This window comes from Felis catus, chromosome C1 (assembly GCF_018350175.1).
Source record: "Felis catus isolate Fca126 chromosome C1, F.catus_Fca126_mat1.0, whole genome shotgun sequence".
NCBI lineage: Eukaryota > Metazoa > Chordata > Mammalia > Carnivora > Felidae > Felis > Felis catus.
The window spans coordinates 43,528,899-43,555,812 of record NC_058375.1 but is presented as its reverse complement, the minus strand read 5'-3'; the positions used below and the strand labels follow the sequence as shown (position 1 = coordinate 43,555,812).

Here is a 26,914-nt window from a genome sequence, read left to right as displayed (position 1 = left end):
CACCTTGATTTTCTATCCCATGTGCTCAGACAGACTAGAAGGCCCTGCTAAATTTAAGAGAGAACTTCTGATTGGAGCACCTCCGATCAGGCTTGGGTGCAGGGCTGTATCGACGAACAGGACACGGGGCATGCCTGTGCCACAGTGGGGCCAAAAGTGGGGAGCCAAAAGTGGCCAGGAATCGGGTGTTCGGCAGGGAAGAGGTGAGGGGGTTCTGGCTGTTGGTGGCATTATGGGTCAAGTCTGGCACAAAGTATCATCTGACTTGCCACCCTCTGGCCCAAGCCCCAGGAATTCCCAGCCTCTGTCCCACAGACTACCTATAAAGGTTGGCAGCAGGGCAAGGGAATTTTCTGTCTGCACTTCCTCCTCTAGTCTTGACATTAATTTGGAACAGGCAGCTAGAGAGATGAGAGAAAAAGAGTATATTTATGAAAATAAGATCTTTAGTGCCTGCCCTGTGGTCTCGTTTGTCCCTGCCTTTATTTAGCATTTCAGAAACCTGAGCTGATGTTTACCAGAAGGCCAGTCAGGACTTTAGGTTCTAGCAATCCAGCAAATCCCAGCATTCACCCTTCTCGAACCACTTTTCACAGATATATTGTTGACAGCATTTCCCTTTTCTGGAGCCGGGCCATTAAGGTATATTCCCCTGTCTTAGCCCCACCCTGCTAGTGTGGTCAGATGCCGACGTCTAGGTGTGATACTGCCCCTGATGGTTTCTAAGGAGGCCTGGCACATTCTCTTAGGTTCAAGGCCATTTTTTAGGAAACCCTCTCTGCCACATTTCTTAACCACCCCCCTGAGATTTAACTATATTTCTGGCGCCTCTTTCCAAATTCCTGTCTATTGCAAATCCCCAACTGGGTGTACCAACAGATGACTCAAATTCATTATGTCCGAAACTAAACTCACCCCCACCCCCATCAGATCCTCCTTGTATTTTCCTGACTCAGTGGATGGCACTACCATCCACACCGCCCCTGACTTCAGACTAGGTTAGATTCTTCATCATACTCTCTCACAGTTCCCATACAGTTGTAATTAACATAAGTAATGTTTTATGTATTTGTTTCCTCTATAGTTTCTGCTGCTAGACTGTAATTTCTTGAGAGTTAGGACCACATCTACCTTATTCATCACTGTACCCAGTGCCTGACACATCTGACACATGAGTCCTCACTCAGTATTTGTTGGATTAATTAAGAAATCCAGGGGCGCCTGGGTGGCTCAGTCGGTTAAGCATCCGACTTCGGCTCAGGTCATGATCTCGCGGTCCGTGAGTTCGAGCCCCGCGTCGGGCTCTGTGCTGACCGCTCAGAGCCTGGAGCCTGTTTCAGATTCTGTGTCTCCCTCTCTCTCTGACCCTCCCCCGTTCATGCTCTGTCTCTCTCTGTCTCAAAAATAAATAAACGTTAAAAAAAAAAAAAAAAAAAAAGAAATCCAACCCAGTCACCCAAGCTAGAAACCTCATCATCAATGTAGATTCCTCTCTCTTATCATCTACATCTTATCTATCAGCACAATTTGTCTATTCTACCCCTGAAATGTTTCTCAGATCTGTCCTATCAGTACTATACCTGGTGTTCAGGATCTAATCATCTCACATTTGGACTGTGGTAATAACTTTATGGGTTTCTCTATCTCTTTTCTTTTTTTCCTTCTAATCTATCTGATGTGTAGCCAAAGCGGTTTACAAAACATTATAAACTGTGTCACTCCTCTATTTAAAAACTTTTTGGGGGGCCTCCTATTGTCTAAAAGACAAAATCTAAACTCCCGGGAGAGTGGGATCTATCCCAAATTTAATTGTCCTGCCTCATATCCTGCCATTGTCCCCTACATAACCTCATGTCTCAACAACCACAAACAGTTCCCCAGTTCCCAAGTCTTTTTATGTGTCTCCATGTTTACTTTCTTGCTCCTCTAGCACCTAACACAGCTGTCACAAAGACAAGAGAAAGAAGGATGGGTGAAGGTAACTGTGGGGTCTGGTAGAGAAAAATCACTGGATTTCCAAAGAAACAGGGGAAAACTTTTAAAAATGTCATCTTCCCTCCAATGGTAAGCCTTGAAGCTCGCGAATCAGGGCTCAAGGCTGTCTGGTATTGAAGCTATACCTCTAAACATAAATACCGTCCTGCAGTTTAGCTCCTTTCCGTGTGGGGGACTCTTCATCTTAAAAGTTCCTCTTTCTGTTTTTCAGTTCTCTTTTATGTGTTTTGGCGTGTGTCTCCTTTGGACGTGGCATCTCCTGCAGGAAAGCAGAACGACCAAGTGCAGGAAAACTGATGCAATGGCACCACCTTTGGCATCTCTCTGTGAGGTGTCACCCTGAAACCCAGTCACCTAATTTAACACACAGCAATTAAACGTTGTTCAGCGCCTGTGTCTTTCAGCTCTTCTTTCTCAACTGTCGATTACCATCGGGACTATGCCCTGATTTGGAATGGAACACAAGGGAACGTGGTATGTGTGCCTGCCATTTGCCTCTCGCTGTCATGTGACATGCTTCACATTAGGTCTGCCCTTGATACGTGGAATGGATCCATCCCGAGCTTCTCATGTCTTTGTTCTGGATGTTCCTCTAAGGTGATCCTCTCCTCTCCAAATGCTTGCCATCCTAAAGTGGCCAAACTGTATGAACTTTGGTTCGGATCCACTGGGAGCCTGAACATTTGTCTTTGGTGACCTGACACTGAGCAAGCAAACCTAGTCGTTGCAAATAAATACCTCATAGAATGTCTGTCTGCATTTGATGACTTTGGTCTCAAGTTCTTTCTTGATGTTTTATCTTTAGTATGCTGGAGGCTGCTGGGAATCTTGATTTATTTAATGCGCTAGCTGTTGGGGTGTGGGACGTTGGAATTGTTCTTCCTAGAAGTAGGGAACAGAAGGATTAAAGACCATGCTCACTTACAACCTATTCTGACACACACATTTTAGGAAAAACTTGGAGGGCACTTTGAGTACCTCTTTGAGGTGGCATGACTCCTGGCTAGGGTGCCTTAAGGGGGGAAACCAGTGATGCCTCACGGATACTTTTAAAATACATTGTATTCAAAATGCGTAGCACCTAGGAAGCTGAGCTTCTGTCAAGTCAGGATTGCTGATTCCCTACTGTTCTGTTACCCTCTTCAGGATAGGAATTTCCAATATATTTCTGAGACAGCCACAAAGACGCACTGGGACTTAAAAAGCTGATCACACAGAAAAAGGAAGATGTGTACCAATTCCGGCTCCAGTGAGCTTAAGATGACCTTGGCAAACCTCCCATCAAGTGCAGAGTATTCCTCCCACTGATTTACTTAACACGTATAGGTTGTGCACCTACTATGTGCTGATCACCATTCTAGGTAGTGGGACTAGAGCAGTGAACAAAACAGACAAGGTCCCTGAGCCCTGGATCTCACCGTCACATGATTACTGCTGGGCAGTCGCCAGCCTCGGCCTCTCCAACGCCGCCATCTCCTCCTCGAACAACTCCTGTGTGTACCTCTGCAGCTTTCACTGCTTGGTCCGAGCTCTACCCCTGGACCTCTCAGATCAGGTCTGAGCTGTCTTCCCTTTGTTGACTTCAGATGTTTGAAAACAGCTCTTCTGCACCCCCTGCGTCTTCTCCAGCTAAGTGTTTCTTCTTTTTTTTTTTTCTTTTTAATGTTTATTTATTTTTGAGACAGAGAGAGACAGAGCATGAGCGGAGGAGGGGGAGAGAGAGAGGGAGACACAGAATCCAAGGCAGGCCCCAGGCTCTGTTATTTTTTGACACAGAGAGAGACAGAGCATGAGCGGAGGAGGGGTAGAGAGAGAGGGAGACACAGAATCTGAAGCAGGCTTCAGGCTCTGAGCTGTCAGCACAGAGCCCGACGTGGGGCTCGAACTCACGAGCCGTGAGATCATGACCTGAGCCGAAGTCGGACGCCCAACCTACTGAGCCACCCAGTCCCCCGCTAAGTGTTTCTTTTATCTTCAAGGACTCTTCAAAGAACTTGGTGTCTGTACCTTCTGGTCACCCTCTGAACTGGTACCCTGGTGCTTTTTCTTTAAAATTTAACTCCTGCTGCCCAAGGCAGTGATTCTTATACATGTGGGTCCTGTGAATTCCCTGTACAGGCCATTTGCAACCTCCCCTTCCTGTCCCCTAGCAAGAGTGGCAGGACTTTCCTCCGATTGAAGAATAGAAGCATATTGTGAAATGATAAATCTATATATTGGTCTCTGCCACTGTTTCTGACCAAGCTGCTAAGACCCTTGCCATTTCCTGGATGATAAAGAGTGTCTGACAGAGCTCCCAAATCTCTTGGAATTTCCTAGGTAGTGGAACACTTAAAAAAATTTTTTTAATGTTGTATTTATTTTTGAGACAGAGACAGAGCATGGGCAGGGGAGGGGCAGAGAGAAAGGGAGACACAGAATCCGAAGCAGGCTCCAGGCTCTGAGCTGTCAGCACAGAGCCTGATGCGGGGCTCAAACTCACAAACCGCGAGATCATGACCTGAGCCGAAGTCGGACGCTCAGCCGACTGAGCCACCCAGGTGCCCCTGGAGCATGTTTTTTTTTTAAGTTTATTTATTTATTTTGAGAGAGACAGAGATAGCGCAAGTGGGGGAGGGGCAGAAAGAGGGAGACAGAGCATCCAAGCAGGCTCCACACTGTCAGCTTGGAGTCTGATGTGGGGCTTGAAGTCATGAAACCATGAGATCATGACCTGAGCCGAAACCAAGAGTCGGACGCTTAACTGACTGAGCCACCCAGGCACCCTTTTTTTTTCCTAATGAGGTGACTCTTGGGAGGCTCTGGAGGGGGCTTGTCACCAGGAAGACCAGGCCATGATTAGAAGCTTGGAACTTTCAGCCCCACTCCCCATTCTCTGGAGAGAGGTGAGGGGCTGGAAATGGAGGTAATAATCAATCATGCTGATGTGATGATGCCTCCATAAAAGTCCCAAAAGGACGGGGTTTGGAGAGCTTCTAGGTTGGTGAATACAACCACATGCCCGGAGGGTGGTGCACCCCAACTCCAAGAGGGACAGAAGCTCCTGTACCTGGGACCCTTCTAGAACTCGCCCTGTGTATCTCTCCATCTGGCTGTTTATTTGTATCCTTTAGAATGTTCTTGGTAATGAATCAGCAATAGTGAGTAAACTGTTTTCCTGGGTTCTGTGAGCAAATTGTCAAACTCAGGGAGGAGGTCATGGGAACCAACAATTTATAGCCAGGTCAGACAGAAATCATGGGTAACCTGGGAACCCACTATTAGCAATTGATGTCTGAAGTCAGCAGGGCAGTCTTGTGGGAGGGTGCCCTTAACCTTTGGGTCTGTATTACCTCCAGGCAGTTAGTGGCAGAATTGCTTGGTGTGGAAAACCCACACATCTGGTCACTGAAGTGTTGTTAAGCGTTAAAGTGAAGGAGAGTAGTGAGTTTTTCCCAGGCACATATAAATATCCATGTTTGAGGGAGAATTTAGTTACTACTGAGTACTTTTAAGTGTAGTATGACTGGTAAAGTTTAAAAAAAAAATGTTTAGAGATTATTTAATACATTGGTCAGGATTTAATTTCTAAGTAAGGATGTTAGACACAACCACCCTCATAAATTAGCACCATCATCTTATAAAAGAGAGAACATCATAATATCAAATAATCTGAAGGGGCATAATTTCAGTACTAAAGAAGCTGACTACTTTGTTCATTTTTTCTCACCTATGAAGGACCAGTGAACATTTCATGAACCAGACGGCCCTGCCATTTGGGAGCCCCTGCTCTTGGGACCTCCGTGAAGCACTTACAAATTGTATTCAACCTTAAAAGAATTCTGAAAAGCAATAGCTTAAACAAATTAGTAGTTTTACTTTTCTCACGCAAATAGAAGTTGAGAGATAGCCCCACCCAGGTTAATATAGCTGCTCCATGATGCCCCTAGGGAGTCTGACTTTTTTTCATTTTTCTTTGGTTCAACAGTCTTTAGCATGAATTTGCCATCATCTGATCCCAAGATGTCTGCTGTCTTCCAGCAAAGTGTAGGCCGTAAGGAGTCCAGCTCCAAGCCAGAACCCTATATCTTTCAGGCTTGACCATAGACAGTTAGGGGCTATGTACCTAAAGGCCTTTACCTGACAGGCTCTGGGAAAGCTGCCCACTGCACACCAGACTAGGTGCATGGCCTTAGCACTGTGCTCTCTGAGGGGAGTTGCAGTCAGGGGCTCTGGGCTCACCCTACCACCACCCCAGCCTTGTTCTTTTGCAAATCTGCATTTCTAGCGCAGCTTCCTTCCTTTGGAGGCCTCCTGATGGATGAGGGCCCTAGCCATGGCCTCCCTCAGGTGCCTCTGCTAGACCAACATACTCGGGGGTTGGGGTGAGGTTGGGGTCTTGAAGATGTTTTCTCCACTCTGACCCAGTATTCAGACCCCTTCTACCCATAGCCCTCTCCCTCCTCCTACCCTTCAGGGCTGTAAAATGGCAGGCGACTTTTGTTTAGGGATCCTTTGGCAGTAAGACCGCGCCACATCTGTACCAATCCACCTGACCCTTGCCTGTCACTGTTCCATGCGGAAAAATGGAACATTAGGGGAGTCAGTGCTTTCTCCTATTTAGTGTCTTGCTTATACCATCGCAGTGAATGATTAAGACTTGACTGTAACTATTCATGTTTACTACTCAGACACCTGGCAGCTCAGCTCTCCAGCTCAGCTCAGCTCAGCTTTTGACAGGAAGAAGGGAAAGGGCAAAAGGGGTTGACCAGTTGGACCCACCTTTGAATAAGCTTTCTCCAAAACTGCATTTAATGTCTTATGCTTATATCTCATTGGTCAGAACTGTATCACATGCTCATCCCTAGCTGCAAGGGAGGCTGGGAAATGCTCTTTAGCTGGACACACTGCCACCCTGAATGAAACCAGAATGAGTTTTAGACAGATAGCTATTACATCTTGGAATTTTAGAAAAGTTAATGGATGGTGGTTTTTCCATTGTCAGTTTGATTTCACTGGTTGGCATCATATGAAGATTTAAGAGAAAAGAATTCTGAGAAGATGGCAGTGGCATTTTTGAATCTCCCCAAATTCCTCCATTAAAAACAGAACATCTGGGATAGCAAAACCAAAACCTATGGACAACATCTACAACAAACCTGGGTGACAAGACATCAAACCCCAAAAATCAAGCTGGTGGAAACCACTAGCAACTCAAAGACTCACATGGTATTAGCACTTTTGTGGAAAGAAGCAAAGGGAAGCAGCTCAGCTTCTGAGAAATCTAAAAATGAGAGAACCTCAAAATAGCCAAGAGGTACTCCCTAGAGAGGACAGTAGGCCAGTGGGAGAACAGCAGCTGGATTCGAGGGCAGTTTTGTGCAACCCAGTTTGCAGCTGATGAGCGCAGGGGGTCTGAAGTAAGGTCTGAAGAAGTTGGAGCAGTCCAGGTCCTGTGGACTCTCAAAACCAGCCGAAGGCTCTTTCCAGGACATCAGAGCAGAAACTGCAAGGAATGGGATACAGATAGAGTAGGCCAGAGATATTTGGGGCACAGAAAAGGGAAGTCAGAGGAGAGTGGGGGAAGGGCACACAGCCAGGAGGTCTCAGAAAGTGTGAAGCCATGTGTTTGAACGCTTTGTGAAAACAGAAAAAGAATCTGTAGAATCTTGAATTTAGCGAAGCCAACCTAAGTCACCCATCCTTCCTAAGTGTGCAGGAGAACTAATTTCATAGAAAAATGAGCAACAGAAAGGACCGCAGTCATATCTCATCGTGAAGTTATTATTAGAAAAATGAAAATACAGAGCAGAATGATATCCCTAATGATATGAAAACATTCCAGAAGACACACCCACAAAATCACATGAAAAGGCTAACTTAGTATTTCAAAACAAGCTAAAGTAAGTTAAGGAAATAGTGCAAGTTCCTGCTCAACAGCCATGGGGTAGTTCTAACAGCAATACTGGCGCTCCCTTCGTGTGTGTGTATGCGTGTGTGCGCGTGTGCATGCGTGCGTGCGTGCTTATGGCTCTAATACAGGAGTAGCACCTTCATAATGTTTGGATAAGGACTCCCTCCTCCCTTTTGCTACTGCAACCCTATTCTTTCTCCCCTATGTTGTTCAGCCCTTCTAATACTTTTGTTATCAATTCTCTGCATTCAGTCCCTCTTTGATTTGGATAACAAAGTTTGTTGTCCTGAACAGACGCTTTCTGATGTAGTTACTTCCATTCATTCTTCTGTTCATTTAACAAACATTTATTGACTACTTTTGAATGTTATGACATTTCAAAACAGTGATAAACAGGATAGACAAAGCCCCTGCCCATGTGAAGCTTATATGCTAGTGAGGAACTCAGACAATAAATAAGTAGTTACACATGATGATTTCACATTGTGGTAAGTGCTCTAAAAATAAATGTGGTGTAAACAATAAATAATTGTCTCTTGTATAAATGAAGTCAGGAGGTAAGGGCAGGTAGCCTAAGGATTGGTTTAGTTGCTCCAAATAATCAAGTCTCCTTTTATCCATATTCCATGCAGCTGGATGGAGGAAGGGTTTAAGAAGGGGCAAAGACCTTGGATACCTCTCCTTCAAGGGGAGTTTCTGGGAAGCTACCACGTAACAGTTTGAATACATTTTTATTGACCTGAACTCATTAGTCACCTGGCTCCATCTAGCGGCAAGTGAGACTAGGAAATGTAGCCACATGCCTAGCTAAAAATTGGGGATTCTACTTCTAAGAAGTAAGGGAAGAATAGATAGGGTGGACAACCAGTAGTCTGAACAAGATACTAAAGGAACTAAACAAGGTAATCTGATCGCAAGTAACCTGGAGTGTTTAATTTTTATTTTATTTTATTTTATTTTTTTTTCAACGTTTATTTATTTTTGGGACAGAAAGAGACAGAGCATGAACGGGGGAGGGGCAGAGAGAGAGGGAGACACAGAATCGGAAACAGGCTCCAGGCTCTGAGCCATCAGCCCAGAGCCTGACGCGGGGCTCGAACTCACGGACCGCGAGATCGTGACCTGGCCGAAGTCGGACGCTTAACCGACTGCGCCACCCCGGCGCCCCTGTTTAATTTTTTTTTAATGTTTGTTTATTTTTGAGAGTGAGAGAGAGAGAGAGAGTGTGAGTAGGGAGGGGCAGAGAGAGAGGGAGACAGAATCCTAAGCAGGCTCCAGGCAGCCCGACGTGGGGCTCAAACTCATGAACCGAACCGTGAGATCATGACCTGAGCCAAAGTAGGACACTTAACCGACAGAGCCACCCAGGCGTACCTCCTGGGGTGTGTTTAAGGACACTCATTTAGACTGATTCTTTTTTAAAAAAAAAATTTTTTTTTCAACGTTTATTTATTTTTGGGACAGAGAGAGAGCATGAACGGGGAAGGGGCAGAGAGAGAGAGGGAGACACAGAATCGGAAACAGGCTCCAGGCTCTGAGCCATCAACCCAGAGCCCGACGCGGGGCTCGAACTCACAGACCGCAAGATCATGACCTGGCTGAAGTCGGACGCTCAACCGACTGCGCCACCCAGGCGCCCCTAGACTGATTCTTTATAATCTTTCTCTACCACCAGATAGAAGGTTGTCAGATACCTGATCTACCTTTGTATTCCCAGTTTGTTCTTCAGTGCTTCAGACATGATTGATATTAACATGTTTTTGGAAGTGAATATAATCTTAAAGCAACTCAGGAAACCATTACTAGCAAACATTACAAAGCACTATGTGTGATCTCAATCTCTCTCACTAGACTGGGACTTTCTCCAGTCAGTAAATCACTGAATCTCTGTTACTAGAGTACTGAACATTGACCGTGGTATGTAATTGGGTATTAAAAGGTGTTAGCAGTATGCCTCCAGGGATCTCACTGAGGGCTGCTGCAATCAGAGAAGATTTCATGAAGTGGGACTTGGGTTGGTAAAAATCTTTTTCCTTACTGGCAGGAAATTAATATTTGTATAGCATTTTATCATATCTTGGCAACATCACTGGATGCTTTTATTTTTATCTTTATTTTATAGGTGAAGAAATGGAGGCTAAGAGAGGGTCAAGACATTCCACTTAGCAAGTGGCAGAGCTGGAACTAGGAACTAGATCTTAGGAAACCAAATTCACCTTTATGGAAAGAAAATTTTTTCCATCAGTAAAATTAGTAAGTACCTCTGTGGAGAAGGCCACACCATCCTTTAATTTCACTTTCAGGCAGTCGATAAAGAAAACTGGGAGAAATAAGGGCCGATCATTTTGCCAGATGTAACTGTAAAATTCCGACCAATTGTCACTGTTCATATTATCGGCTTTATAAAAGACTACGATTCCCAGCATGCCACAAGGTACTTCTGGGAAGACTTCCACTCCCGGCATGCCACACTATGGAACTGAGTCCCAGAATGCAACGCTCCCCTTGCTCCTAGACTGCGGTCGAGACTACAGTTCCCAGCATGCAGCGCCGCCCCCAGTCTCTGGCGCCCCGCTGGTCCCTGCTTCGGGGAGACCTTTTGGACGCCAGGGGGCGGGTCCTGAAGTCCCAGCTCCCTTTGGGGAACGTGTCCGTGGGGCAGTTCTGGCGCGTTGCGCCTGTCCAGAAGAAGCCTCGAAGGGATTGGTTGGGGCCCGGGCCGGGCTTCACTCAGGCAGCGTTTGAGGCAGCCCCAACAGGGTCCTCGTGGGGCCTTTCTCCCTTTGAACTGCTGTGGCGGGCGGGCACACTGTCTCCTGCACCCCTCAGAGTCGGGGCCGCCATCACCATGGCCACGGCTGCGAGTCGGCCCTCCGCCGGCGGGTCGCGGGACATTTTGTGGCGCGTGAGTGCTGCGCGCGCTATGGCGCGCGCTCGGCCCGCCGCTGCAGTCGGGCCTGGCGGGCGGGTGCTAAACGCGCGTGCGCGGTGAGCGGGTGGGTGGAGGGCGGCTCCAGCGTAGCGTGGGGAGCGCGTGGGGAGGGGGCGACCCGAGGAGCCGATTACGGGAATGTGCTGGGGGCATCCCGAGTGGAATCTGGTTATAGGGTGGGCGGAGCGGGCTGAGGAAGGCTGATTAGTGTGTGCGAGCGGGACGTCCTGAGTGACTTGTTATGGGGTGGGAGAGGAGTCCCAAGAGGAAGCTGGTTGGAATGAGAGGGATGACCTGCGTGGGAATTGGGGCAGGGAATGGGCAAGAGTTTCATGCAGGTGTGGTCTACCTAGTAGGTGCAAAATAAATAGCTTATTGATTACTAGGGTTAAGAAGTGGGAAGGAATGTCCAGAATTGGAAAGACTGTGGTGTGGTCTTAGCAGAGGCTGTATTCCAAGCTAAACGCTTTGAGTCCTTAAGTTTTACTTGTTCTTTATCACCTATGTTATCCATGACTGGTGTTCAGTAGACAGAAAACATGGCTGCAGTTCTTCTTTTCAAAACGTTCCCATTGCCACTGCCTCCCTTCAGGCACAGGCTGTAAACTTTGGCTGTGGGCAGTTGTGGTAGACTGCCCCCTAATTGCCTCTTGTGGGTCTTTTCCTTCTGATCCATCTTCATTATAGCCACTTTACAAACACGAGAGTGTTTTTACCTTCCAAAATGTAAATCCGATTGTCATTTTCTTTCTTCAGACCCCTCAGTATCTCTTCTTCTATTGACTTATTCGGCATTCTGTCTTGTGTCTCTTAAGTGGCAGGCTCTGGTGATCACACATGAATACAATGCAGTAACTGCCTGATAATTGCTGTAGCTAATAATGGAAACGCAATTACGATATGCAGATGATTCCCATACAGTGTATACATCTTTTAGATACTAACATATCTATCAGTTAAACCTAGAGAGACAAGTACAAGTTGCTGTAAAATGCAGTTGTAAAACTAGATAAGACAATTCCTGCCCTTCCCCAAAGTGTGATATTTAATGTGGCATTGGACTCTGGACTAATACAAGAATCAGTTCAATGATAATTACAAGATTCTGTAGTCGTATGCAGTGTTATTCATAGGAGTAACCGTTATGATGTGGGTGTAAATATTAGTGTTTAACGTCCTGTATGAAAAGATAGGATTTGCATAACTGGAGTAACTGAAATAGTTTGACTTCATGATTGAGGGATTTTGTTTAATTATAGGTTTTGGGCTGGAGGATAGTTGCGAGTATTGTCTGGTCAGTGCTGCTTCTACCCATCTGTACCACAGTATTTATAATCTTCAGCAGCATTGATTTATTTCATCCTATTCAGTGGCTGTCTGGTAAGTGGTACTCAGTTTGGGGAAATCAAATTTACAGGACCTACTTCTCAGCATAAAAATTGTGTTATCAAATAATTTGTTTTTCATCACTGCCCATATTGATATGGCAAAACATTCACCTTGAGGTAATCTTAAGGCACTCCCTTTATGAATCACCTTTTCACTATATAGTAATATTAGTAAACCTGTCAGACTGTATTATCACATAAGCAAAAAGGTAATTAGAAGATCACATAAATGAAAACGTACCTTAATTTTTGTTTGTTTGTCTTTTTTACTGCTTTTTTTTTTTTTTTGACATTGTCTTTTTAAGGACCAGAACTGTTCCTTTTATCTATTTAAAAATTTGGAATAGAAAACATGACATCTATCTCTTTAAAAAAGCCTGTCTAAAATTGAGACTACTTCATTTCTATATTGTGATTAATAAGAAAAAGATGAGAAGAGAGAAAAGGGGGAAAGAGTTAAAGACTAAGAAACATAGAGTTAAATGCAAAGAGTGATGAGGAGGAAAAGATTGGAGCAGACTAAATGTTTCTCCGTGGAGACAAAAAAGTCACTACATTTATTACAATATGATTATGTTAATAATACGACCAATTATTGCCATCTACTGTGTGCCACACACTGTACTAGGCACCTTAAGTATATTAGCTGTTATCCTTCCTGCAACCCTATATAATAAAGAGGTATTATCCCTACTTTATAAATGAAGAAGCTGAGACTTGGTTGTATAAGTCTGTGCAGAGACACACAGCGAGTAACTGAACCAGAATTTGAACATTGGGCTCTGACTTCAAAGCCTGCGTTTTTCCACTATGCTACACTAGAATTAAAAAGAGAAATGTTGCCAGGATAGGTTTTGAACTCTTTAAAGTTTAAAGCTTCTTGCCTAAGGCTAAGAAGCACAAATACTCTTAATTCTTTTTATTTCCCTCTCCCCAACAAGAACAACAAATTTCTTTTGCTTTGGGAAGTGGAAAGTGTGTTGTTGATTTAACTTTCAGAAGAAAATGCCGATTTTCAGGGAGTCAGAAGCTTTACCTTGTGGTCTTTGGAGACATTGCTGCTAAAGAATTATAGTCGTGTTAAGTTTTTTGTTGAGACACGTCAGTCCCTTCTTGCAGGGGTTCTACAAGGCAGATAAAATTAAGCCTTAAGCCAGCACAGGGATGGCAGGTATTTCTGTAACCACCTTGCCTGAGTCTGCATCGCTCATTGATCTTGGCTGTCTGGGCCCAACCTCCGAGTATTGAGCACTGAAATCGAGAACCGTTACCAGTTGTTCTGAATTGGCACTTAAGAAAAACTTTTTGCCATTTCACGGGCAAGGGTTTTTTAATCCTAGTAACACCTTCCCTCCAAATGGGATTTGATTTGTGCCATTTTTCTCATCAAATGTTTCTCATCTCTTTCAACTTTTGCTCACAAAGTCTTTTCAGAGAAACTGTGCTCTTCCCTTTCTTATTTCTAGTCACATGAATCCGTTCTTTCATTCTTTTAGGTCAGTATAATGTTTGGCTTTAATTGTGAATACTTAACAAATATTCTTTACTAATCTTGGTCAATAAATTATACTCCTAAAAATTATAGGTTTTATTATTAAGTCTCAGCCTGTATACCAAATATATTTCCTTGTTATTTCTCTTATTTATGTTTTTAGGTGTTTTATATACACATACATATTTTAAACTTGGCCATATTTTTGAAATGGAATATTTGCTTGTTCGGACTACTCTAAAATGTGAATGTTAGTATTTTACAGGAGTATCGTGATTTAAAAATTTTTTTAATTCAGCTCACTTAGATGATTTATGGATTATGCTGTTTCCAGAAATGTTACATTTTTTTGCTGTAGGAGCTAATTGCATTTATTAAGAAGAGATATGAAAAATACTATTTATACATTTTAAAAAGAAACCTTGTTGGTATATTACTAAATGTGGTACTTCTCTTTCACACGATGAAATACATTTGCATATGGTAGTATTTTGTCTGATGTTAACATCTGGATCATCTAAAGGAAATTCTAGTATAATTTTAAAGGACCCAGAGCTTGGTATAAGTAACTCACACTGTAGTTCTTGAGTTGATGTTCTGTAGGACCTGTCAGCAGGGTATGAGTAAATTCTTAAAGAAAAGATCACTTTTACAATGAAACTTGCAGCTGTGGTTCAAACCCCTTTTCTATTGCAGTGTATTGATCGTGACTACATGACTGAATGAATTTACTAATTCATCTCTCTTGTGTTTTAGATTCTTTCAATGATCTATATAGTTCCTATGTAATTTTTTACCTCCTGCTGCTGTCAGTGGTAGTAGTAATAATAAGTATTTTTAACGTGGAGTTCTATGCAGGTGAGTTTTCAAATGTTAATTGTCTTAAAAATATGTGACTTTATATTATTAAGGGCATACTCAGTGCATTTTGTATGTAGGTGTATATAACAGGCTTGTTTTGAGTCAGTTTGAGTCAGTTTAAGATTTTTGAGTCAGTTTAAGATATCTATACAGAATCATCTGCTTTGAATGTTTTAACTAAAAATTTATTTGAATGCCAGTTTCTCTGTGTTTAAAAATATTTAGAGGTTTGGGACACGTGGGTGGCTCAGTCAGTTAAGCATCTGACTCCCGATCTCAGCTCAGGTCTAGATCTCAGGGTCATGAGTTCAAGCCCCATGTTGGGTGTGAAGCCTATTTAAAATATTTAGAGCTCTTAGGACAAATATTATATGATTTCACTTATATAGTAGATTCCTAGAGTCATCAAATTCATAAAAACAGAAAGAATAATGGTGGCAGGGGCTGGGAGAGGAGGGAATGAGAAGCTGTTCTTTGATGGACACAGAGTTTCAGTTGGGCAGGATGGGAAAGTCTTGAGGTGGATGGTGGTGGTGGGTATACAACAGTGTGAGTGAACTTATGCTGCAGAGCTACATGCTTAAAAATGGTTAAAATGGGAAAAAATGGTTAAAATGGTCAACTTCTGTATATTTTACCACAATAACAAAATTTAGACCTTTTAATAGTTTACAGCTGCTGTTAAAGCTGTGACTCAGCAGATGCATTATAAAAATAACTCCTTTATAGGGTAGGAGATCAGGACCAGATGATTTCTAAGGTCCTTTTCAAATATAAAAGTCTATAATTCTATAGTTAAAAAAACAACAACAATTGTATGTTTTGCCTTGGGAAAATCACCTGCTAGATTCCAGAGCTTTGTATTTTTTTTGGTTTCTCTTTTTACTCTTTATGTCTTTTCTGATTCCTGCATCTGTCCTTATGGTACTGTAAGAAGCTTTTTCTGACACTTCTTTTTTTTTGACTATACCATCATCCCTCTCTTAGCTCTTCAGTAGTTGCTTCTTAGAGATGGGATAAAATTTCAAGTCCTACTCTGGATGTTATAATATATACCCTTTTCCCTTGCTTTCTTAATCCCTCACGCCTGGCTGATGGATCTCTTTTTCTGTTCAAGCCATACACAACTCTCCCTAGCTTATAGCATTGTGCTCTTTTACGCAGTCCCACATTCTCAGGTCATCTTGATGTAGATGCCACACTAGGGCTGTCCAACTTGTCATTCTTAAAGCCTGATTAGTCACTTTGAATCATTCCTTCAAAAGCATTCTATGTGCCATACATTGTATGGGGATAAGAGATAAGTATTATGGTCCCACTTGTCCCCAGAGGATCTCAGTTAATCAAACATATTCAATTACAATACACTGGATAGTATGGGAATATATAGGAACACATTTACCCAGCATGGGAAGCTTCGTGGAGGAGATGATGCTTAAACCAAGCCTTGAAGGATGAGTTGTGTTAATTGGGAGAAGGAAAATGATGTTCCAGGGAAAAGATATAGCACATAGAAAGGCTTAGGGGCACCTGGGTGGCTTGGTTGAGCTCCTGACTCTTGGTTTCAACTCAGGTCATGATCCCAGCATCATGGGATCGAGCCCTGTGATGGGCTCCATGCTGAGTGTGGAGCCTGCTTAAGATTCTTGCTTGCTCACTCTATCTCCATCTCCCTAGGCCCCTCTCCCTCACTCGTGTGCTCTCTTTAAAAAAAGGCTTAGAGACAGAAGCTTTGGTATGTTCAGAGCATTATAAGTCAATTGCACGCAAGTGGGTCTCATGGGCATTTCTGGGGGGCAGGGAGAGGGAATAGCAATCTCTTTTTCCAAATGTAAAACACCTAAGCCCTCTCTTTTCACAGGAATTTTTCATCTCTCTACTCTCTCTTTACTTGGAGTCTGTTGAAAGAAGAATGTATAGGGGCGCCTGGGTGGCTCAGTCAGTTGAGCATCTGACTTTGGCTCAGGTCATGATCTCACAGTTCGTGAGTTTGAGCCCTTGTCAGGCTCTCTGCTGTCAACATGGAACCTGCTTTGGATCCTTTGTCCCTCCCTCTCTCTGCCTCTCTCCAGCTTACTCTATCAAAAATAATAAATAAACATTAAAAAAAGAAAAGAATGTGTGTATGAGTAGGTCAGGAAACCCTCTGCTAGCTGTTTTCAAAAGTCAAAGTCAATATCCCTCCTACCCACACTCACCTGCCCTAGCACACTTCCTGAAAACTGTTTTTGATTATCACAAGTATTAGAAATTCCTGTACAAGAATTTATTTTAGTATTCAGTGTTGTCATCATTTACCTAGTTTGTGGGTTACTTTTTACAATTGGGCTATATATTGACAAGTTCAAATGCTGAAGTAAAGGTAACTTGTCAGAGGGCAAGCACTATCTTTCAAAAATGATCATTATTCTTTTATGGCACCTACAAGGTTGGCAGGGTAGACAGTATTTGAACTATTTTAATTAAACTATTTTAATTATTTTAACTTAGAATTCTTAATGTAGAGTTTTTCTTTACTTCACATTGATTCTGGGTTTCCTTGTGCCTTTGGAATATCTGTGCAAGGACGAGAGGGAACAATACGGTTCGTGTCCCCTGACCTCATATGCTACAGGTTATAAAGCCACAGTAACGTGCTTTATTTGCAGTTGTGCCTTCCATTCCCTGCTCCAGACTGGCACTGATCGGGAAGATCATTCACCCTCAGCAGCTCATGCACTCATTTGTTCATGCTGCAATGGGGATGATGGTGGCTTGGTGTGCTGCAGTGATAACCAAGGGTCGATACGGTTTTCTTGTGGTTTCCTGCACTGGTACTGAGAGGTAATATGAAATATGTTTTCTCTATGGAACTTGTTTAGTTACTAATCCAAAGGTGACCTGTATAGGTTAATAGTTTGTGGGCATTCTTTGTTTGTTCTAGACTTACACGGAAGGTGCTTTTATACATAACATCAGATGTTTTTGATATTTGTGCTTGTTGAATTTCAGTAGTTTTTTTAAAACCGTTTTCTGTGCAAGGTGCTATGCTAGGTGCTGTTGGATTTGTGGGAGTGATTCACACATACGCTATAAGGTCTTTGAGAGTTAAGAACAGTAAGGGAATTAAGACATGGACACAAATGGATGTGATAGAAGAGAAATAGGAATTTATGTGAAGTGGGAGGGAATAAGAAAGTAATGTGTACACATTAAACCTGTGGCAGTTCAGAAAGCAGGGAAGATCATTGGCTTCTTGGAGGAGGTGGCATTTAGGTTGGAGTTTAAGGAAGGATTGTGTGGGGAGAATGAAGAAAAAACTTTAAAATAATTACAACCACCTTCTTCAGTAGTCGTTTTATCACTTTGAAACTGATACATTTCTTGAACACATGGCCCTGATAAAAATTTCAGGTTGCTATTCTGAGCTTAAAAATAAAAAAAGATTACGGTAGTCTTAAGTTCCCTATTTTTTACCGCCTTTAAAATCTAGGGTTCACAAGTACTACTTAATACTTGATTTCCTTTTGCCCTCCCCCCCCCCCCCCCCCCCCAGTTACTATTACATAGGGCTTTTTTTTTTTTCCCTAATGTGATAAATTTTCTTTAGTGAGAAGGGTCCTCTTGAGGGATTGCCCCTTTAGAGGCATTTAGAGAGGTCATTGCCAAAGGCATGACCTCTCTAGCAGGCACGCACCCTTCAGTTCTAGCTCCTCTCAGTCCAAATGCAGCGTACCTGCTTGTAAGCAGTGTTGCGTGCTATCACAGGGCATGTTCTTCCCGTTGGCATACTTCCACAGGAAGAGCTAAGGAGTTAACCTTTAGAGAGGTCAAATTCTCATGCATCCGGGAAAGGGTTTTATCAATCTTTTGCCCACACTTAACCCAAAATGAACCATTTAGTTAGCATTTGGGGCATGTCTTAAGTGATTATGTCAGAGTTTGAGCTTTCTAAAACAGTGATTTGTGTCCTTGACTGTTGAATTAATAACCCTTTTCTCTCCAGTTTAAATAGCCCTGCTGCACAAACCTGCTTAAATGAGTATCACCTGTTTTTTCTCCTGGCTGGTGCATTTATGGGCTATAGCTACAGTCTCCTGTATTTTATTAACAACATGAACTATCTTCCATTTCCTATCATACAGGTAAGATATCATTTGAGCATTACGTTATGTCAGAATTTAGCAGAGTTAAAATTGCCTTCGTATATGTGTATATAACTGGCCTTATCTGATTGATTCAAGATTTGATCAACAAAACTTAGGACTGAGATCATCAAAATGCCATTTGGAGGAGAGTGATTTGTTTTCATGAGACTTTAGCATATGTTTGAGAGCTGTAGCTGCCCTTCACACTGCCACTCTGAGGATACTGCTTTGCCCCACTCTTTCCCCTGCTGCTAGGTAGTGGCAGTTGCTGTGACCTAGCAGGGCTGGGGGAGGAGGAGGATGACATTCATGCAGTGTACTTCTGTGCAGCTGCCAGCTTCCTTTTGCACCTGAGAACTCATGGGCTTGAGGATGTTCACGTAAGTACAGAATGCCAGTTACTGTCTCAGATCTTTTCCAGAATGAGGCATGGTGTATGTAAATAAATCAAACAGTTTGACTGGTTTGACTGAATAGTTTAAACTATCTTTCAGTTAGGTTTTTAAAAATCTAATCTGGTAGGAGTCTTTGGTGGAACTCAGAACCACCTCCTTTGGCAGGAGAGAGAAAGATCGGTTGAGATTTCTCCTGTGGCGTGAAGGCTGTCTCCAGACTGTTCCCACTCTTCCTGACTGTGCTCTTACTCGCTTCATTCCTGTGCTGTGGCAGGCTAAGGACTGGGCTTTGGAGCAAAACTATTAGAACCAGCCCTTTCCCACTGAGACCCAGTCTGGTGGGGAGGGAGGGATGTGCAAACAAATGATGTATCGTGAGAGTGTGAGAATGTAGATTAGGGTTCTCCTGATTTCACTGAAGGTCCCATATGCCTGTTGCTTCCATGAGAACGATCTGTTAAAAATAGACCTATTGCAAGGAGATAGCGCTCACAGAAAAAGAGCTGGAGAGGGCACCTGGGTGGCTTAGTCGGTTAAGCGTCTGACTCGGTTTTGGCTCCGGTCATGATCTCACAGTTTGTGTGTTCAAGCCCCACATTGGGCTTTGCACTGACAGTGCAGAGCCTGCTTGGGATTCTCTCTCTCTCCCTCTCTGTCTGCCCCTCCCTTGCTCATGCTCTGCTTCTCTCTCTCAAAAATACATAAACATGAAAAAAAAAAAAAAAAAAGAACAGGAGCTGGCCCTTACCTCCCTGCAGTCTGTGAGTGTATGAAGGAAGAGTCCTGGTTAGAAATTCTTCACATCTGGAGAAGATGAATTAAAAGCAGAGTGTCAGCTTTGCCACCTTAAAATTTTAGGAGGAAAAAACCCCAAATTCTGTACAGAAATATCCATGCTAAATCATATTTGATCCAAATGTAATTAAGAATATAAAGAATAAAAGTGTTAGAGAAAAACGAGATACCCCGAAATCACTTTCTCCTCCATGAACCTCAGTTGATGGCAAAAGAGTACAAGTAGGAACGGTCAGGTAACTGACGGTGCCTGCCGGTAGAGGGTTCCTGCTGTGTAAAGTCACATTTGTTTTTTTGTTTTTTTTTTTAATGTTTATTTTTGAGAGAGACAGAGTGTAAGTGGGGGAGGGGCAGAGAAAGAAAGAGAGAGAGAGAGAATCCTAAGCAGGCTCTGAGCTGTCAGCACAGAGTCGGACGTGGGGCTCGAACTCATGAGCTGTGAGGTCATGACCTGAGCCGAAGTTGGACGCTTACCTGACTGAGCCACCCAGGTGCCCCAGTAATGTCACATTTGTAAAATTTTACTACTAAAGTTTTTGTAATTTCTTTTGATAAAATTTTATTTTATTAGAAATAGAGACAGAGTATGAGCAGGGGAGGGGCAGAGAGAGGGAGACACAGAATCTGAAGCAGGCTCCAGGCTCCGAGCTGTCAGCACAGAGCCCGATGCAGGGCTCGAACTCCAGAACTGTGAGATCATGACCTAAGCCAAAGTCAGACGCTTAACTGACTGAGCCACCCAGGCGCCCCGTCCTTTGATAAAAATTTAGATTTATTTTTATGCCCATGAAGTTTCTTTTCTTTCTTTTTTTTGTTTTGTTTTTTTTTTAGTGTTTTTATTTATTTTTGGGAGAGACAGGGTGTGAGCAGGGGAGGAGCAGAGAGACAGGGAGACACAGAATCCGAAGCAGGCTCCAGGGAGCCCAATGCAGGGCTCAAACTTGTGAACCACAAGTTTATGACCTGGGCTGAGGTCAGATGCTCAACCGACTGAGCTACCCAGGCGCCCTGAAGTTTCTTTTCTAACGGTAATATTCAGCTTTGGCTTCAGATTCAACTTTGGCAGAACGTTGACTTTTAACATTGGGCCATTCTGTGTTTGGCCAAAATCTATTTTGGGGGCATCTCTCGTAACCATGAGTGTACAGGAACAGTGTTGTTTGGTCTGCCCAGGTGGGTGTTATTCTCCAGCCCCGGGGATGGTTGGAACAGGGGTTTTATGGGTGGATGCAGTGGAGTAAGGGAGGTACTGGTTTTTGGCAAGAGTAGTTGAAATGATGGATCTTTGTAACCATGGATTACATGGATGGATCATAGTTTCTCATCCACCAAGTTTGTAACTGTCTTTGCCTGGCTGGATAGATTTGCCTCTTCAGAAGATGGACGGGGAAGGAACATACAATAGCTTAGCCTTCTTTGATTAGCCCTAAGAGCATGGTGCACATCGTATGACCTTTCCTTATGCACTTCAGTTGCTAAGGAAAGCAATATTGATAGGAACTTGCAAGCTTAAAGTGAGATCAGGCCCATTTGTTCTTCTGAACCTCCATAAAATGAGATGATGGTAATAGCTGTTTACTTTTTTTCTTTAACTGGCCAAGCTGACCAGAGAATGTTAGACCTTAAATTTTTTTTTTTCTATAAGCATAACGGCATTATTATTAGCATCACCATCATCATTATTTTTGGTGCTGCCTGTCAGCTTACGTCCTAAGAGTAGAGTGGTAACACTATTTTTATTATAAAATATTCCAATACCGTAGATAAAACAAAAGTTTCCTTTAGTCATTCTGCTGCCAATCTCAATCTTTGCCTCAGAGATCACTGTGACCAGTTTAGTGTATGTTCTGCTAAACCCTTTACTGTATAGTTACATATATATTATATATATGTAGGATGGAGCTTCCATATATATTTTGTAGGATGGAGTTTCCATAAAGTTTTATATGGTACATATTATTCACTAACTACTGTTTTCATGTAACAGTATGAAAAATTAGCTCTTTTTAAAAATCTAATTCTAAGCAATTTACCATTAGCCTATTAGTTTTTCTCTAAACTAGCCTATAGAACTACAACCAGTTCCATTGTCCTTATTGAGTTCTTAATGATAGACTGATGGGGAAAAACAACATCAGCATGGAGTAGGAGACGAAGAAGTGGATGAACATCAGGACAGGGCTTGGCAAGCTCTAGGCCAACAAGACTGAAAGTATTAAGTAAGATAAGATTTATAGAGCCTGGCACATAGTTAATACTCAGTGAAGGGTAGTTTATAGCCACATCACAGAAGAAACCCACTAGGGAATTGGGGAGCACGAAGAGGTTCTGTCAGTTATTCTCTGCATATTTACTGATATGCCTACCTCTTTGCCTAACCTCTTTGGATAGTTGTGAGTAGTGCTTGAGGTGAGAGCTTCAGTAGGAACAGTATAGGAACTATAGCCTTTCTATTGGGAGATCGAGGTAAGAAGGTAGTAGCACTCAGTGGCTGTGCATAATTGTGCCCCTCTGTATCTTGGACTTTGAATATATCCAAATAAACCAGGACACTTAGAACTGTGTGGTTAGTGACCAAGTATTCATATGGGATGCTTTTTGAAAGATACTGTAGGAGTTCACAGACATTGTATGAAGCTGTAATTTCCACCTGAGTAATATAATTATTTGCTCTTCTTTAGCTCCTGAAATTCCTTAAAGAAGGATCAGCCATAATAGAAGCAGAAAAGAAGACCAGAATTTGGGAAATTCATCTTTGCTTCATTAAATTTCCTTTAGATTCTGTCCAATAATTTAAAAATATTTTTTCATTGGCATTTTTGGGGCAGGGAGGGGAGAGGAAAGAAGCAAACAAGCCTTATTTTATAAGAAGTGTAGTTTTTTTTTTTTCCAGGAAAAAAGCATTTCATATTTTTTCTTAATTGATTTTTCTCTCTTAGATGATTAGAATAGAAGATACCCATTAATGCACTGTTTGCACTGTTTGGCACTGTTTGGCCTTTTTATCTTACAGATAATTAGGAGACATGACTTGCTCAGTGCTACACAGAGAGAGGTACTGAAACTCAGGTCTGCCGACTCAGTCTCGTGTCTTCTGCCTATTTTTCTTGTAGACAGCATTTGAAAACATTGAGTGTAGAGGCAGTATGCAGAAGATTGTAGTCTCTGAAACCAGCCTGCCTGGTTTAAAATCTCAGATTTTCCTTTTGCTAGCTGTTAAATTGGTTAAGTCGCACCTCAGCTTCCTCATTGGTAAGCTGAGGATAATAATGGAACCTCCTTCATAGTGTTGTACTTAGAGTAGTACCTGGTACATGCTAAGTGGCCAAAGAATGTCAGCTGCTGCTGCTGTGATTATCATGTTTTTTGTATGTACACACTGTATTCCCATAGTCTTTAGTATAACTATAGATACTGTTAATTTTGTCATTTCTGATCTCCTATCAATGAGATGTTGTATATGTAAATATTAAATATTTTAACATCAGAAATTGTTGATTTTTTACCTCTGGAATAAACTTCCATCTTTTTATGCAATGATTATTATTTTTTTTTTATTGCGTGGACTGTTTTAGTGTTTGCTTTAGAATGAACTAGAACCTCTACTTGGAAGTGTCCTTTGATTCTGTTTTTCTTTTTTTTCTCAGCAATACAAGTTCTTGCGCTTCAGGAGATCTCTGCTCTTGTTAGTTAAGCATAGTTGTGTGGAATCACTGTTCCTGATTAGAAATTTCTGCATTGTGTATTATTTTCTTGGTAAGAATTTCTGCTTTTTGATACAGTGTATGTGTTAGCTCACAGTTCAGAAAATGTCAATTAACCAAATCATTTTTGGTTTTGTTTGTTTCTCAATTGTAGGTATGTGACTAGCCTGATTCAATGTTTAGATTGTTAAAGAGTATTTATTAAGTTAAGGGAAAATATTGTTAAAGAAAATGTATGTACAAACAATGGAATATTATTCAACCTTAAAAGAGAAGGAAATCCTGTTATATGTTACAACATGGGTAAAACTTGAGGACAACATACTAAGTGAAATAAGCCAGTTGCCAAAAGACAAATACTGCATGCTTCCATTTACATGAGGTGTTACTTGAAGCAGTCACACTCTTAGAAATAGAAAGTATAATTGTGGTTGCCAGGGGCTGTGTGGGGGAAGGAAAAAGGAGAGTTGTTGCTAAGTGGGTAGAGAGTTTCAGTCTGCAAGGTGAAAAAGTTCGGGAGATCTGTTGCACAAGGTGCATATAGTGTCTGTACACTTCATGGTTAAGCTGGTTAATTTTGTTGTGTGGTTTTTACCATGATAAAAAAAGAAAATATATGTCATTTTGTCATTCTATAAATAACATACTCTTTTTTTAATAACCTTTTGTAACTTGGTACTAATATACTAGAATATCCTGCTGCTAAGGGAAACATAGAATTTATTAACATGAATTTTAAGCATAGAAATATAGCTTATTTAATATAATGAGGCAGATTAAGATGAATGGAAAACATTAATCTCAATAGCAACATATAATAGTATAAACAAAATTCAGCATCCTAAAATACTGTTTTCAGACTACAGGTTTCCCACATTATCTGAAAGTGGAGTGTTCCTGGGAAACTTTTTGTAAGCTGAAATATCACAAAGTGAAGAAGCAATTACTGTTGATTTATATAGAAAGATTAAAAAAATTTTTTTAAATGTTTATTTTTGAGAAGACAGAGTCAGAGTGTGAGCCGGGGAGGGGGCAGAGGGGGGAAACCCAGAATCCAAAGCAGGCTCTAGGCTCTGAGCTGTCAGCGCAGAGCCCGATTCAGGGCTCGAACTCAGGAACCCTGAGATCATGACCTGAGCTGAAGTCAGATGCTCACCTGATTGAGCCATTCAGGCACCCTGATATGGAAAGATTTTTGAGTATCCCAAAATAACCTCTCTTAGGCTTTTCTGATACTTTAGGACGCATCTTGCTAATGGATGCACAAAACAAATTGAGATAAAGCACAGATGCTCACAGACACAGTTCAGAGCTTTGGAGGCTTGATGCTGAGCTGCAGGAAGGAGCCTGGTGGGGCTGCTCTTGCTGCTCAGGGTGTGCTGTCTTTATACAGCAGCTGTTCGGCTTGGTGCAGAACAAATGCTGAATGTTGTTTTCACTTTTCTGCCTTTTTCATAAATTCGGATTTCTTTCAGTTAGAACAAGTGATAGCGTAGGCCTTTCATAAAAGCGAAGTGGCATAACATGAACTTTCAAAAAGCAGGGGATATCTGCATAACTTTCTGATCCTACTTTTTTCTATGGAATCATTTTATAGAATTGTTTTTACTGGGTATGGGCTGTTCTGTTGTCTACTTCTTTCATCCTTAGTTTATATAACCCATTGTTTTACATAGCTCTTACAACTGTCATTCTGATGTTAACACCTTGTTGTTTTTTTATTAACTTACTATCTTCAGCCTGGATGTTTCCCCACCATTGTACATTTGGGCTGACATAGCAGCCGTGTGACTATTTCCGTGGTCAACCATTTCTTCTAGAACTCTGTACATGTTCCATTCAGATTTCATTTCAGATGTTAGCACTTTTCATTTCTTTGTTGCACTTGGGTCTTTTTGGCCAGTTTCTTTCAGTTATTCATTTTTATAAAATGTCATGTGGGCTTTTCATAGGAAACAAGGAGGCGACACAATGTTATGCTTTGCTGTCTGCGCCTGAACTGAATAACAGATGTCAGTGACCAATCACAAACAGACTTAGAAAAAAGGGATGTGATTAGTCACAGATTGTGATGTGTTTCCATTATCTACATACTGATTTGTGTACTGAGAAGCTGGAAATATATTCAGTTGCTCACTGTAAATATACCATTGGCAACTGAAATTTGAATTATGCTGTTGGGGGACTAGTGTGATTTAACTAAACCACCACTGAAATATGACTGAAATATATGCATAATCAGACCTGTGCAAAGCAAGGACTTCCTGTATTTAGAAATTATTCTCTTTTCCTGCCCATTCCTGATCAAACAACCTAGCGTTTTGACCCAGGTCTTAGTGTCTACTTGGTCATCTCATCAACCTCATGTTACAAAGTACGATTAAGATTTATTAACTTTTTATGTTTATAGCATTGTATTTTTTTCCTGTCAGGCCATATTCCCAAAGCTTGGATTAGCACTGCAATGGACCTTCAGATAGATGAGTAAGTGATATATGAAAAGTCTGATTTTTAAATCTGTTAGTTGTTTCCATCATTGTAGGTGTTTACCACTTTCCAGGTATTTTGTTTAGATTTAGCCTTTAAATTTTTTTTTAATTTTTTTTTTCAACGTTTATTTATTTTTGGGACAGAGAGAGACAGAGCATGAACGGGGGAGGGGCAGAGAGAGAGGGAGACACAGAATCAGAAACAGGCTCCAGGCTCTGAACCATCAGCCCAGAGCCTGACGCGGGGCTCGAACTCACAGACCGCGAGATCGTGACCTGGCTGAAGTCGGACGCTTAACCGACTGCGCCACCCAGGCGCCCCAGCCTTTAAATTTTTAAAGTTGAAAACCAATTGTATTCATTTTGGAATATACCTAGTTCATATAACTCAAAATTCCAGTGTCATATAAAAGAGTATACAGTTAAGAATAATCCTTTTGCTCCTGTCTCTAGTCACCAAGGTTCTTCTCCCTGGAAATTAGCAGTGATAATTTGTTTTTTGTTAGATATAGCTTTTATATTATAGAAAAGTGGACTTCTTGAGTGGTATGGGCATACCTCTCTTGTTTTTCTCCTCAGTAATCATTCTCTGCTATTGTGGTAGGTAAGCACAGTGCTATGGTATTGTTTTAACTTTACCACTAAAGAAACCAAAATTAAGCAGGGTCATGTGACCAGTTGAAGGTCAATAAGTGATAATCGAGTGGCAGCACTAGGGTGTCTTACTCTGGTTCTTTCCCATGTACTTTGCACATAGATAAGGCTTTAATCTTTATTTGGAAAAAAATGTAAATTTCTCTATCAGTATTTGTTCTTTTAATTTTTATTATTCTACTGTGAGAC

At 41.9% G+C, this 26,914-nt stretch overlaps 2 protein-coding genes and 1 long non-coding RNA gene across 6 annotated transcripts in view; 2 read left to right on the top strand and 1 right to left on the bottom strand.

Moving 5' to 3' along the window:
* YIPF1 (Yip1 domain family member 1) overlaps nucleotides 1–2,754 on the top strand; it is a 38,017-nt gene extending 35,263 nt beyond the window's left edge. For all 3 annotated transcript variants that reach the window (XM_006934758.4, XM_006934757.5, XR_006584283.1), the window contains one exon: nucleotides 2,207–2,754. The gene's annotated coding sequence lies outside the window, so the exon portion shown is untranslated. The remainder of the gene's footprint in view (nucleotides 1–2,206) is intronic.
* On the bottom strand, nucleotides 1,742–10,274 carry LOC123379611. The gene is made up of 2 exons (XR_006584284.1): nucleotides 10,150–10,274; nucleotides 1,742–2,877 (listed from the first exon to the last, which is right to left on the bottom strand). It is a non-coding gene; the product is annotated as an uncharacterized LOC123379611 (long non-coding RNA).
* A 108-nt stretch (nucleotides 10,275–10,382) lies between these two features.
* The window catches only part of NDC1 (NDC1 transmembrane nucleoporin), a 47,062-nt gene continuing 30,530 nt past the window's right edge, over nucleotides 10,383–26,914 (top strand). Inside the window, exons 1-7 of one of the 2 annotated variants that reach the window (XR_002160871.2) lie at nucleotides 10,383–10,793; nucleotides 12,080–12,200; nucleotides 14,457–14,558; nucleotides 17,210–17,384; nucleotides 18,547–18,685; nucleotides 23,526–23,634; nucleotides 26,015–26,066. Coding sequence is in view for 1 of the 2 variants with exons in the window: in XM_006934756.3 (XP_006934818.1) it covers nucleotides 10,431–10,793; nucleotides 12,080–12,200; nucleotides 14,457–14,558; nucleotides 17,210–17,384; nucleotides 18,547–18,685; nucleotides 23,526–23,634; nucleotides 26,015–26,066 (1,061 nt within the window). In the remaining variant the exon portion in view is untranslated. The remainder of the gene's footprint in view (nucleotides 10,794–12,079; nucleotides 12,201–14,456; nucleotides 14,559–17,209; nucleotides 17,385–18,546; nucleotides 18,686–23,525; nucleotides 23,635–26,014; nucleotides 26,067–26,914) is intronic. The other variant, XM_006934756.3, reaches the window with a different exon arrangement.